Below are 13,469 nucleotides of genomic sequence, written 5' to 3' on the forward strand. Positions count from 1 at the left end.
CTTCCCACAGTTCAAAGATGTGCAGGTTAGGTGGATTGGCCATGCTAAATTACTCTTAATGTCCAAAAAAGGTGGGGTTGCTGGGTTACAGGGATGGGGTGGAGTGTGGGCTTGGATAGAGTGCTCTTTCCAAGGGCCGGTGCAGACTCGATGGGCCGAATGGCCTCCTGCACTGTAAATTCTATGATTCTAAAGTTTGGTGAAAACAGGCCTAATTTGAGTAATCTCTCCTCGTAACTAGGGCAGTAATCCAGGTATCATTTGTAAACCTACGTTGCACTCCCTCCAAAGCCAAAATATCCTTCCTAAGATGTGCTGCCCAGAATGGCTCACAGTACTCCAATTGGGATCTAACCAGGGTTTTGTATAGCTGCAGCATAACCCCTGTGCCTGTATATTCCAATCCTCTATCAGACCATAAGACACAGGAGCAGATGCACCCCCATGAGACGAGTGCCTCAGTGGACATTCCCAGCTTGTGCAGGAGCTTGTGAAGGATCATATTCCTCTGCCACACAGCCCAAATGGCTGATGCAATGCCATCATATCTAATTTGAACCTTGTATGTCTGTCATTTTGCAAATAACAAACTTTCAGCTGGAAGATGGGCCTTATTATTATAATACCACAAGACGTAGGAGCAGCATTAGGCCATTCGGCCCATCGAGTCTGCTTCGCCATTCAATCGTGGCTGATATGCTCCTCACCCCCTTCTGCCTTCTACCCAGAACTCCTGATTTCCCCCAAGAACCTATCTATCTCTGTCTTAAAGACACTCAGTTATTTGGCCTCTACAGCCTTCTGCGGCGTAGAATTCCACAGGTTCACCACCCTCTGGCTGATGAAATTCCTCCTCATCTCAGTTTTAAACGATCGTCCCTTTAGTCTGAGGCTGTGGTCTCAAGTTCTAGTTTTCCCTACAAGTGGAAACATTGTCTCCGTGTTCACACTATCTAGACCTCTCCACATCCTGTATGTTTCAATAAAATCCCCCCTCATCCTTCTAAACTCCGAGTAAAGACCCAGAATCCTCAATCGCTCCTCTTTTGACAAGCTTTTCACCCCAGGGATCATTCTTGTGAACCTCCTCTGGGCCCTTTCCAAGGCCAGAACATCCTGCCTTAGATATGAGGCCCAAAACTACTCACAATACTCCAAATGGGGCCTCACCAGAGCTTTATACAGCCTCAGAAGTACATCCTTACTCTTGTATTCCAGCCCTCTTGACACGAATGCTAACATTGCATTTGCCTTCCTAACTGCCGACTGAACTTGCACGTTAACCTTAAGAGAATCTTGAACTCTGATTCCTAAGTCTCTTTATGCTTCTGATTTCCTGAGCCTTTTCCCATTTAGAAAATAGTCTATGCCTTCATTCTTCCTACCTAAGTGCATAACCGTACACTTTTCCACATTGTATTCTGCCACTTTGCTGGTTTGCTAGCCTGTCCAAGTCCTTCTGCAGCCCACCTGCTTCCTCAATATTACCTGTCCCTCTGCATATCTTTGTATCATCTGCAAACTTAGCAACAGTACCCTCAGTTCCTTCTTCCAGATTATTAATGTATATTGTGAAAAGTTGTGGTCCCAACACCGACCCCTGAGGCACACCACTAGCCGCCGGCTGCCATCCTGAAAAAGACCTCTTTACCCGTACTCTTTGCCTTCTGCCAGTCAGCCAATCCTCTATCTATGCCAGTATCTTACCTGTAACACCATGGGCTCTCAACTTATTTAACAGTCCTATGCGACCCCTTGTCAAAGGCCTTTTGTAAATCTAAATAGATCACATTCACTGGTTCTCCTTTGTCTAACTTCCTTGTTACATCCTTAAATAATTCAAACAGATTTGTCAGGCATGACCTTCCCTTAACAAAGCTGTGCAAGGGCAGCACGGTGGCCTAGTGGTTAGCACAGCTGCCTCACGGCGCTGAGGTCCCAGGTTCGATCCCGGCTCTGGGTCACTGTTCGTGTAGAGTTTGCACATTCTCCCCGTGTCTGCGTGGGTTTCACCCCCACAACCCAAAAATGTGCAGAGTAGGTAGATTGGCCACACTAAATTGCCCCTTAATTGGAAAAAATAATTGGGTAATCTAAATTTATAAAAAAACAAAAAAAAAAAAACCAAAGCTGTGCTGACTGGGTCCTATTTTACCATGCACTTCCAGGTACTCCACAATCTCATCTTTAATAATGGACACTAAAATCTTACCAATGACCAAAATCAGGTTAACCGGCCTGTAATTTCCTGTGTTGTGCCTCCTTCCTTCTTGTACAGTGGTGTTACATTAGCCATTTTACAGTCCTCTGTGATCCTTCCTGCCTCCAGTAGTGATTCCTGAAAGATCACCACCAATGCCTCCACAAATTCCTCAGCTATCTCCTTTAGAACCTTGGGGTGTAGTCCATTCGGTCCAGGTGATTTATCCACCTTCAGACCTTTTTGTTTCCCCAGAACCTTCTACGTAGTGATGGCCACTATTCTCCCCTCTGCTCCCTGATTCTCCTGAAGTTCTGATATCCCACTCGTGTCTTCCATCGTGAAGACTATTCAGTAGCTGTTCAGTTGAAATGAAATGAAAATCGCTTATTGTCACGAGTAGGCTTCAATGAAGTTACTGTGAAAAGCCCCTAGTCGCCACATTCCGGCGCCTGTCCGGGAGGCTGGTACGGCTGGTTCCTCTGCCATTTCTTTGTTTTCTCTTATTATTTCTCCAGTCTCATTTTCCAGTGGTCCAATGTCTATTCTTGCCTCTCTTTTATCTTTTATATCTTGAAAAAACCTCTTGTTATCTTTGACATTCCTAGATGGTGCTATGTCTTTTCGTCCGACGTCATTTCGTCCAACGACACTTCGTCCACGTCTTTTGGTCCAACGTCTTTTTGTCCACCCGTCTTTTGGTCCAACGTCACTTCGTCCAATTATCCAATTACAAATAGTTTAATTTAGTTTTTCAATGTTACTGCTCAAGGATCCTCTCCACCTATTTCGCCTCTTGAGGTTGAGTTCTGCATTTGTGCTGCTTGATCTCCAGACATTTTTAAGATAAGCTGCAGGATATTCACCCATGTATGCTCCAGCGTGATGAGAGCCATTGTATCTGATGGAATATTTGATCATTTCAGACCTGTAATGTCAGAACCCACTGCCAACCAGAGGTTTTAATCACTCGACGAAAATCGAGTTTAAATCTGCTTCTTTCAGAACTGCACTCATTGTCTAAATCCAATTAGACTCCCACTTATATCTGTGTCTGTCGGAATTGTAGAATATCAAATCATCTTGTCCTCTCCCCATTATTCTCTCTCGGGTACAGTTCTGGAAATCTAAGTTTTAGGGAATTTCGGGAATTTACAATTTACATCAATTTTAAGTAATTTCGGGAATTTTAAGTAATTAGTAAACTTTTAGATTTGTTAACTGCATTTTTAGATTTTTTAACTTTTTAACTGCATTTTTCAACTTGCATTTTACTTGCATTTTATCAATTACTTGCGTTTTAGCAATTAAATTCACTTGCTGTATTGTACTTGCATTTTGCTGTATTGTACTTGCATTTTATCAATTAAATGGTTTTATACGGAATTAATTTGTAATTGGATAATTGGACGAAGTGACGTTGGACCAAAAGACGGGCGGACAAAAAGACGTTGGACCAAAAGACGGGCGGACAAAAAGACGTTGGACCAAAAGACGTGGACGAAGTGTCGTTGGACGAAGTGACGTCGGACGAAAAGACGCGACACGTTCCTAGATAGCTTACACTCATATTTCACACCCCCCCCCCCATTGCTTTTTTAGTTGTCCTCTGCTCACTTTTAAAGGCTTCCCAATCCTTTGATTTCCTACTAATCCTCGCCACCTTTTATGCTTTTTCTCTTGCGTTTATGCTGTCCCTGATGTCCCTTGTCAACCATAGATCCTCATCCTCCCTTTAGTACGTTTCCTCCTCCTTGGGATGAATTTCTGTTGCGTCTCCCCAATAACCCCCAAAACCTGTGACAATAAAGATTATTATTATTATTATTATTTTTAATTTAGAGTACCCAATTATTTTTTCCAATTAAGGGGCAATTTAGCGTGGCCAATCTGCCTACCCTGCACATCTTTGGGTTGTGGGGGTGAAACCCACGCAGACACGGGGAGAATGTGCAAACTCCACACGGACAGTGACCCAGGGCTGGGATTCGAATCCAGGTCCTCAGCACCGTAGGCAGCAATGCTAACCACTGTGCCACGATTATTATTATTCAGCAACTCTGGCCAGCTTCTCCCTCATGTCTTTGTAATTGTCTTTATTCAATTGTAATACCATTGCATCTGATTCTAGCTTCTTCCTCTCAAACCATCATATTGTGGTCACTGCCACCTAAGGGTTTCTTCACCTAGTTTGCCAATCAGGTCTGCCTCATTGCACGTCACCAAATCCAGAATTGCTTGTTTCCTAGTAGTGGGCTGTACCACCAGCTGTTCCAAAAATACATCTTATTGACATTGCACAAATTCCTTTTCTTGGGATCCGCTACCAACCTGATTTTCCCAGTCCACATGCGTACTGAAGCCCCTCTCAGGATTATGGTGTGGAGTGCTGAGAAGGGTCAATGCCTCGACTTCTTGTGCGAGGCTGGGGTTGATTGAGCCGATTGTTTGAGGGGGTGGAGAGTGCTTTGGCGTGGCTGGGGATTTCTCGGAGTTCTGTCCTTGGAAAGGGTGGGGGGGGGGGGGGGGGGGGGCGGCCAGAGGTACATTGTAGTAGTGCAGTTGAGAGGTTACAGACGCATGGATGAGAGTTTCAGCAGCAGATGGAGGCAGGAACTGAGTCGGGCAGTGTTACAGAAAGGGAAATAGATGGTTTGAGCAAAGACTTAAGTACTTGGTTGGAAAATTTTCTTGGGATTAAGTATGACATTAATGTTGCAATTGGTCTGGTTCAATCAGAGTTGTGAGGGAACAGAATAGAGTCTGGTAGGGAACAGAGTTTGTGGTGGGGATTGATGATGGAGGCTTTGGTCTTCTCAGTTTCTCATCCAGTGCTGGTCATTGGAAAAGCAGTCTGGAAATTTAGAGATGGTGGAGGGATTAGAGAGGTAAGGGTGATGAGGTGGAGTAGGGTGTTGAACATGTGTAAACTGCTGATATGTTTTTGGATGATGCTATCAAGGGGATGTATGTAAATAACAAATGGAAAGTGTTAAGAACGAGGATAGATCCTTGGGGGGGGGGGGCACCAGAGCTAATGTGAAGAGAAGCCATTGCAGTTGAATCTCTGACTATCACTGAAAGAAGGATGGAATCAGGTGAGTGCAGAGCCAACCATCTCGCCAACAGTGCAAAGGCTTTAAGGGGGATTGTGCGGTTAGCCGCATCATAGGTTAGAGATGAAAATAAGGAGGGACTGTTTACCTTTGTCACAGTCATATAGGAAAGAGTGAGGGTTTTGGAGCAAGTGCCAAACATTTAGAAAACTTAAAAGTTGAGATTAATTTGGATCTACTTTACCAAGATTCTCTCGAGCAGCTAACAGCACCTTTAAACCATTTTTCTGGTTTAATTTCATGGGGGAAAGGAACTAGCATGGGACAAGCTGTGGGAGGGCAGATTTTGCCAACAGGACTGCACATGAGCAAGCAAAGGAGGGAAATATGACCAGTGCTGGTTTGCTGTAAATTGGATGTTTTATTTTACTGTGAGTGGAACTTAGTGTCCCATCGGCTATTTTAAATGTTAAAATTATGCAGCTATTTTTTAATCTGTTTATAGTCCTGAAATATGGCAGCAGACATAGTTTTAAAAAAAATTTAGAATACCCAATTAATTTTTTCCAATTTAATGGGCAATTTAGGGTGGCCAATCCACCTACTCTGCACATCTTTGGGTTGTGGGGGCGGAAACCCACACAAACATGGGGAGAATGTGCAAACTCCGCACAGACAGTGACCCAGAGCTGGGATCGAACCTGGGACCTCGGTGCAGTGAGGCAACAGGGCTAACCCACTGTGCCACAGTGCTGCCAACAGCAGACATAGTTGGGAAGAAATTTGAAAACAAATGGTGAACAAAATTGAGATTTCAGAAATCCATTCTCCACATCTAGTGGTGAGAGCCTATATTTGCATTTTACGTTAATAGAGCAAATGAATTTTGTTAACCGAATTATAGTTTACATAAGATTTTTAACATAGTGTTGGTCTCTTAATATGGCTTGCTTGCAAAGCTAGTTGGGTGCATTAATAAAGGAAAGGATTTTGATCGGGAAAGAAGGGCTTCAAGGTGGATAAATATTATAAAGTTTTCTAGAGAGGGGGAAAATAAATAATGGAGATGGAAGAGAATCTGCAAGTTGCTTAAAGGGTCATGGAATCATTAATGCACATAGAAAAGGGAAATTAAATTAATAATGGAGATTGAAGAGGCCATGAAATAATGGAGCTGGAAGAAGATTGTATGAAATTATTGCAGCTATGTTTGTTCATTTTAATTATACAAAGGATTAGCCTGTGCAGGAAGGCAATTATTGGATCTGTTCTATTTCATTGCGTATAAAGAAGATCATTGAAAAATTTTGAGTGGTGAAGAAGCTGTTGAATAAAATTGAGGGAATGGGGACTTCCGGTGGCGCCCTCGAGGAGGCAGGTCGCAGGTCGGATCGCTCCCGCCCGAGATGGGCAAATGGACCTTTGTTAACGGACTTTTTTGGGACCTGGCAGCCTGAATCGGTGGAGGAGACGATAGGGAAGAGGCTTCCTTTCCGGGGTATGGGCAGCTGGACCAGAAGTGGTCGAGTGGAGCGGCAAGGATCGAAGCGGGAGCAGCGGGGACCCCAGGCCGGGCGGCCAAGCATGGCGGACGGCAGGGACTGGGGAGCGGAGGCTCACTGGTCAAGGGAGGAGTAGATGGAGTTCTTCAAGAACTGCTTTGCCGAGCTGAGGAGGGACATGCTGGACCCGATGAGAGCGGTGATGGACCAAATGGTCGAGACACAGGCGGCCCAAGGGAAGGCGCTCAGGGAGGTCGAGGCGAAGTTCTCCAGTCAGGCGGGCACGGTAACGGAGCTGGAGCACGAGGTGGAGGAGCTGAACGCCCGTCAGAGGAGGATGCAGGAGCAGCTTGAAGAGCTGGGGAACAGAGCCAGGAGGCAGAATTTACGAATCGTTGGCCTCCCCGAGGGCTGCGAGGGGTCAGATGTGGGCGCATACGTGACGGGTATGCTTGAGGCGCTGATGGGACCGGAGGCCTTCCCTCAACCCCTGGAGTTGGATGGGGCACATAGAGCCCCCGCAAGGAAGCCCAGGACGGGCGACCGACCGAGGGCCTTGGTGGTCCGCTTTCACCGGCTTGCTGACAGGGAACGTGTGCTGCGATGGGCCAAGGCGGAGAGGAGCAGCAGATGGGAGAACTGCGAGGTGCGCATTTACCAGGACTTGGGAACGGAGCTGGCCAAGAGGCGTGCAGGATTCATCAAGGTAAAGGCAGCCCTCTACAAAAAGGAGGTGAGGTTTGGAATGCTATATCCTGCAAAGCTTTGGGTTACGTTTGAGGAACTCCACTACTATTTTGAGACACCAGAACAGGTTTGGACCTTTATTAAAGACAAGAAGCTGGACTTGAACTAATGGGCACTTAGTTCTTTCAGTGCTGTACAGTGGCGGCGGCCTGTTAACTCAAAATTGCTCTGATTAGGACTTTTGCTAAAAGAAGAAGCTGGACTGGAACTAAAGGACTTTGGGCTCTCAGACCTTTTGTGTGGCGGCGGTTTGTTAAACTATCCTGTACTGTAATGTTTTATCCAAGATTGTTTTCAGCCTGGACAGAGAGTGGGGGCTGGAGGGTGCACTGTTTAGGGTCTTTCGGGGGGATTGCCGGGGGGGGGGGGGGGGGGGGGGGGTGCTTGGTACCTTTTGGCGCGAGATCGGGGCCTCTGATAGGGGGATGGGCTAGGGGCTAGTCACGGGACTTGAAAGGGCACGGTGGGATACAATTAGGCTAATGGGTCCCTGGCGTGTGGGGGGAGGGCCTGAGCGCTGGGACGGGAGACAGGTAGGCGCCAAGGGCAGGGGTCAGTGTGGCTAGCGTAGGTCAGGGAGAGCAGGGGCGGGGCGGGCTAGGGCCAAGCGCAGGGCTGACCTGGCAGGTCAGGCCTTGGGGAGCATGGGAGACCAGGCGGAGGGGGGCGGGGAGGTGGAAGAGGGTTAGGGCCACGTTAGTTTAGTTGAACACGTGTGGCATGGGCAAACAGAGCTGGCAGGGAGAGTGCCTTATGAAGGATCTTTGGCTTCAACACTTATTAACATGTTTATTCTTTCCCACTGTTCGTTTTCATTATGTTAAGGCTCTTTGCACGGGGCCATTTTTCTCTCTGTAACTGTTACAAATTTGTGTTAAATAAAAAACTTCAAAAAAAAAATAAAAATTGAGGGAATGGTGTCTTGCAGAGCAGGAGGACTATTTTCTTCCTGTCTTAAACTGGCCCTTGCACTTATTACAAATTTCTGTAAATCTTTTTCTTAAAATGTGCAGATTGTTCAATTGACAGGGAGGATCAGTGACCAAAACAGGCTGGCAGGTAACATACTGGCACGGGGAGTGAACTGATGCGAGTCTACTATTGATTAGGGATGGCACTGAGATATGAGGGCTGGAAAGGGAGATATGCAATCCGAAAATAAGAGATGAGAGTCTGGGAAACATTTGGAAAGGGAAGAAAATAATGGGCAAATTGAACTCTGTAAATTTTAAATGAGCCAGTTGAGGGAGGAAACCTAAAAATTGGCTGACAAGGAAAGTGAAGTCCGACATGGCAGACAAAGCTGAAATTTGCTGAATAACATCTCGGTGGTAAATGTGTGGGAATGGCACTGGCACAGAAAATTTGAACTGTGATTTGGAAATTTAAGAATTTGTCAGTTTTTCATTACACTGTTGTGAAAAAAAAATGTCTGCAGGTGTAAGACGTAAAGCTTGATATATGTGGACTGATGTGTGCATCTCTTGATGCTACCGTGGTTGTGCTATTGATTTGTGAAAAGCTTGGTTGATAATATTTGAGGGCCAGGTGTCTCCAGATTGGAATGGAACTGGCTGTTCATTGCCTCTACCCCTATTGATCTGAATTCTTTGCCATTTTTGCCCCTGACCACATCTCTTGCCCTCTCTTCCCACTTTCTTCCCTGCCTCTTCAACCCTTGAATGATCTAAAAGATTCTAATTGGTCTTGACGATACATATGCAATGTTCCAGGATATTAACTAGTATTTGTTTAAAAAATGTTTTCTGTACCAGGGAAAAATTGTTCTTTATCTTTCAGTTTCATAAACAGACCTTGAATTCTTCAATGATGCCTCACCCAGCAACTGCACCTTTTGGGCTGAAAAGAATGAGGTTAGCAGGACCTCAGGCATATGATAAAGCAGAGATTAGTGCTTTGCAGCAAAATGAAGGGTTACTGGAGAAGATAATGAAACAAGCTAAGCATATCTTTTTGAGACGCAGGTAAGTAATGCTGGAATGAATTGTGCAAGCAACTTTGTTATTAAGGGTTCACAGATGGGTATGCTAATGACGACAAAGGTGATGGTGTACTACTGACTCCAGTCAGTCATTTGTTACTCCCGCAAGAGAGGGGGGCTGGAATCAAGCCTAGGAATTACATGCCCACTCTGTAACCAGTTTAGATTTATTACTAATAAACAGATGTTCAACAGATATCAGAGTATGTCTACAGTCTGTCTACAAACCATGTTCTATGCATAGAAATCAGGACAGAAGAACATACCGTAACAGTATCAGCATCCGTGGATAATGCCATGAGCAGTAAATTTTGTAATTGCATATTTCAGTATAATTCACTTTAATATATTCTTCAGGTTAGTGACAGAAATAAGGTCAAATGTGATATCCTAATAGAGATTACAGTTGGATCTTGAAAATATTGAAATAACTTTCCAGGTGTACAAGAAGTGGCAGTGGTACACCAGAGATCAATTCTTGGTGTAGAATGTGTTTGTGTTGATTTTTTAATGTTCTTAATTTATTGTTCAGTACAAAATCTTTATTCGTATGTACCCATAATTTACAAAAATATCCCGAGCACTTCACCGAGGTGTAAATCATAAAGTAGACAAATTGTACGTCCTTATTTTATTACAATCTTTGGCTGTATGGGACAATATAAGAATTTATCAAAGTTGAAGCTAACATTTATGCTTTTAATTTTAGAACTGCTTGGACAATTGATAGCTTGGCCAGTTGTATTGAGGATCCACAGATACAAGCTCACTGGTCAAACATTAATGATGTGTATGAATCTAGTGTCAAAGTATTAATAACCTCTCAAGGCTATGAGCAGATTTGCAAGTGAGTACTGATGGAATTGGTGCATTGTTAAAGTTACTCTATTTTTCAACCCAGTGTTAACTTTTCTTTTTACACTTTCTAAAAGGGTCAATATATGTGTTACTGCCAAGTATTTGATATAAACCCTTGGGATCAGACGCTTCTCACTATAAAATCCTAAATTCTCTGATCACATTTTGGTGGAAATCAGCACATGGATCATCTCCTGATAATTGTCCCATTGTGTGGTTTTAATATGTAACTTTTGGCAAGAAATATTTTACATATGGATATAAGAATTAAAAGTAGGAGTTGGCCCTTCAGCCCTCTAGCTGCTCCGCCATTCAGTAAGATCATGGCTGATTGTAATCTCAACCCCACATTCCTGATAACCTTTCAGTACCTTGCTAATCTTGTATCTCTTCCTCTGCCTTAAAAATATTCAAAGACACTGCCTTCATTGCATTTTAAGGAAGGGGGTTCCAAAGACTCTCAACCCCCTGAGAGAAAAAAAATTCTCAAAATCCCAGGCTTAAATCCCTAACTTTTAAACAGTGGCACCCTAGTTCTCAATTCTCCATACCCACCCTGTCAAGAATTTTTAGGATCTTGAGATTTTCAATCAGGTCGCCTCTTGCTCTTCTTTTTAAAAAAAAAAAAAATGTTATTAAGGTTTTCACAAAATATAAACAACAAAACAATATTAACAGAACAACCATGGTAAAAACCCAAGAACAACACCCACCCCACTACAAAAGCAACTACTAAAACAAAAAAAAGCAAACAACAAAAAGGAAAGAGATAACACCCGCCATATCCAACAAACCCATGTACACAGTTCCCCCCCCCCGCCCCGGATTGCCGCGGCCTCATCCTCACTTTCGGAGGCCTGCTGCTGCAGCTCCCGGATTGTGGCCCCCTGGGCTGTCTGAGTCTCCAGCAGCTCACTGGTGGTAGCCTTCAGCGACTCCAGCAACTCCACCTTAAGCTCCTGGAAGCAGGGCCGAAGAGTCTCCTGCTGCTCCTGCGCCCACTGCCTCCACTCCTCGAGGGCTCTGCCGGCCGCCATTTTGTTTCCCTTCCCCCGCTTTTCCAGGGGCGCTGCCACCGCTTTTCTGCTCACCCCACACCTGGTCCGGACCATAGAACCCTGGGGATCTACTGCAGACCCCTTCCCATGTCGGAATCGTCGAAAAAGCTCAGTTCAGGGCCCTGAAAAGAGCCCCAAAGTCCGTTTCTAGCGGGAGCTGCCAAACGTGCGGCTTAGCTCCGCATAGCCGCAACCGGAAGTCCGCCTCTTACTCTTCTAATCTGCAGTGGAGCCAAGCCTAGACTGTCCAACCTTTCCACATAAGGTGACCTACCCATTCTTAATAGCCTCGTGAACCGTCTCTGAACTGCTTCTAGCATTGCTCCTTTAATAAGGAGACCAACACTGCATACAGTACTCTAGATGTGATCTCACCAATGTTTTGTATAACTGAAGCATTACCTCGCTACTTTTGTAATCAGTTCTCATCACAATAAATGATAACATTTTATTAGCTTTCCTAATTGCTTCCTGTACTTGCATACTAGCTTATTATGATTCATGCACTAGGACATCCAGATTCTTCTGAATCTCTCACACTTTAGATAATAAGCTTCTTTCTTATTTATTTTTAAAAAATAAATTTAAAAGTGCCAATTTGTTTTCCTCAATTAAGGGGCAATTTAGTGTGGCTAATCCATCTACCTTGCATATTTTTGGGTTGGTGGGGCAAGACCATCGCACGCACTAGGAGAATGTGCACACTCCACATGGCAGTGACCTGGGGCCGGAATCGAACCCGGGTTCTCTGCGCGTGAGGCAGCGGTGCTAACTACTACCACTGTGCCGCCCATTTACCTATTTATTTTGGTTGAGATTAATTTTTTTTAAATTTACCAAATTATTTTTTTTTCCAATTAAGGGGCAATTTAGCGTGGCCAATCCACCTAAACTGCACATCTTTAGGTTATGGGGACGAAACCCACGCAGACACGGGGAGAATGTCAAAACTCCACACAGACGTGACCCGTGGCTGGGATTAACCCAGGTCCTCAGCGCCGTTGGCAGCAGGGCTAATCACTATGCCACCGTGACGCCCTTGGTTGGGATTAAGATTTTCACTAAACTGACTAGGTTGCAGTCATCCTGTTTTTTTCCAAATACTGTACAAATAAAATATTTGATTAATTTTATTCCTTGCATTTTCAGCATCTGAAATTCACATCATAAACCTCAAAAGATACGATGCTCAAAAAAAAAATTAACTGCTGTATTAATGTGAGTTTTTTCACTCCCTCTGTTTAAGATCAATTCAGCTACAGTTGAACATTGGTGTTGAACAGATTAAGGTGGTGCACAGAGATGGAAGAGTAATTACACTGTCCCACCAGGAGCAGGAACTGCAAGACTTCCTTCTATCCCAGGTAACTAGATGAGGGAAACAACATTATGAGGAGCAGTTATACACTTCCGAACCCATGAATAAACAGGTCGTGGTGAATGGAGTCAAATAATTTATTATTTACCAATTTAACATGTGGAAAGGTGTCAGTTCTGTTGAGAACTGAGGGATCCTTTTTAACGAGGAAATTGCAATGATACCAGTCTACTTTTAATTCATCATAGTACTTGATGGTCATGGAATGTGCATTCATAACAAGGCCAAACAGGGTGGTTAACAGCCTGAATTCTTCCAGTATGCCTGATGGCAGAGCTAAGAGTTGGAGAGTTTGCTGGCCAGCCATATTGTAGAAGATGATGGCAAATCACTGCAGTACTTCCAATGCCCTCTTGGGGACAGTTCCTGCAAGAGGATAAGTATAGCAAATACATATTGTTTAGGTTTACTGGCTATTGCTGTCTTAAATCAAAATTGTACATTGATCTATTTTATATATATTTTGTATATTTTAAATGTTATTTTTAGTTGCTCAGGGAATTATCGGCATAGCTGGCAGGGTCAGCATTTATTGCCCATTTCTTTTATTTAAAAAAAATAAATTTAGTGTATCCGATTCATTTTGTCTAATTAAGGGTCAATTTAGCGTGGCCAATTCATTTACCTTGCACATCTTTTTGGGTTGTGGGGGTGAGACCCATGCAGAC

General features: G+C 44.1%; 1 protein-coding gene across 1 annotated transcript in view; it reads left to right on the forward strand.

Moving 5' to 3' along the window:
- Positions 1-13,469, forward strand: part of med17 (mediator complex subunit 17) — a 59,088-nt gene that overhangs the window by 21,932 nt on the left and 23,687 nt on the right. The window contains exons 8-10 of the mRNA XM_038818374.1: positions 9,306-9,490; positions 10,217-10,354; positions 12,670-12,787. Coding sequence (XP_038674302.1) covers positions 9,306-9,490; positions 10,217-10,354; positions 12,670-12,787 — 441 coding nt within the window. The remainder of the gene's footprint in view (positions 1-9,305; positions 9,491-10,216; positions 10,355-12,669; positions 12,788-13,469) is intronic.

The sequence above is a fragment of the Scyliorhinus canicula genome, chromosome 14 (assembly GCF_902713615.1).
Source record: "Scyliorhinus canicula chromosome 14, sScyCan1.1, whole genome shotgun sequence".
Classification (NCBI taxonomy): Eukaryota; Metazoa; Chordata; class Chondrichthyes; order Carcharhiniformes; family Scyliorhinidae; genus Scyliorhinus; species Scyliorhinus canicula.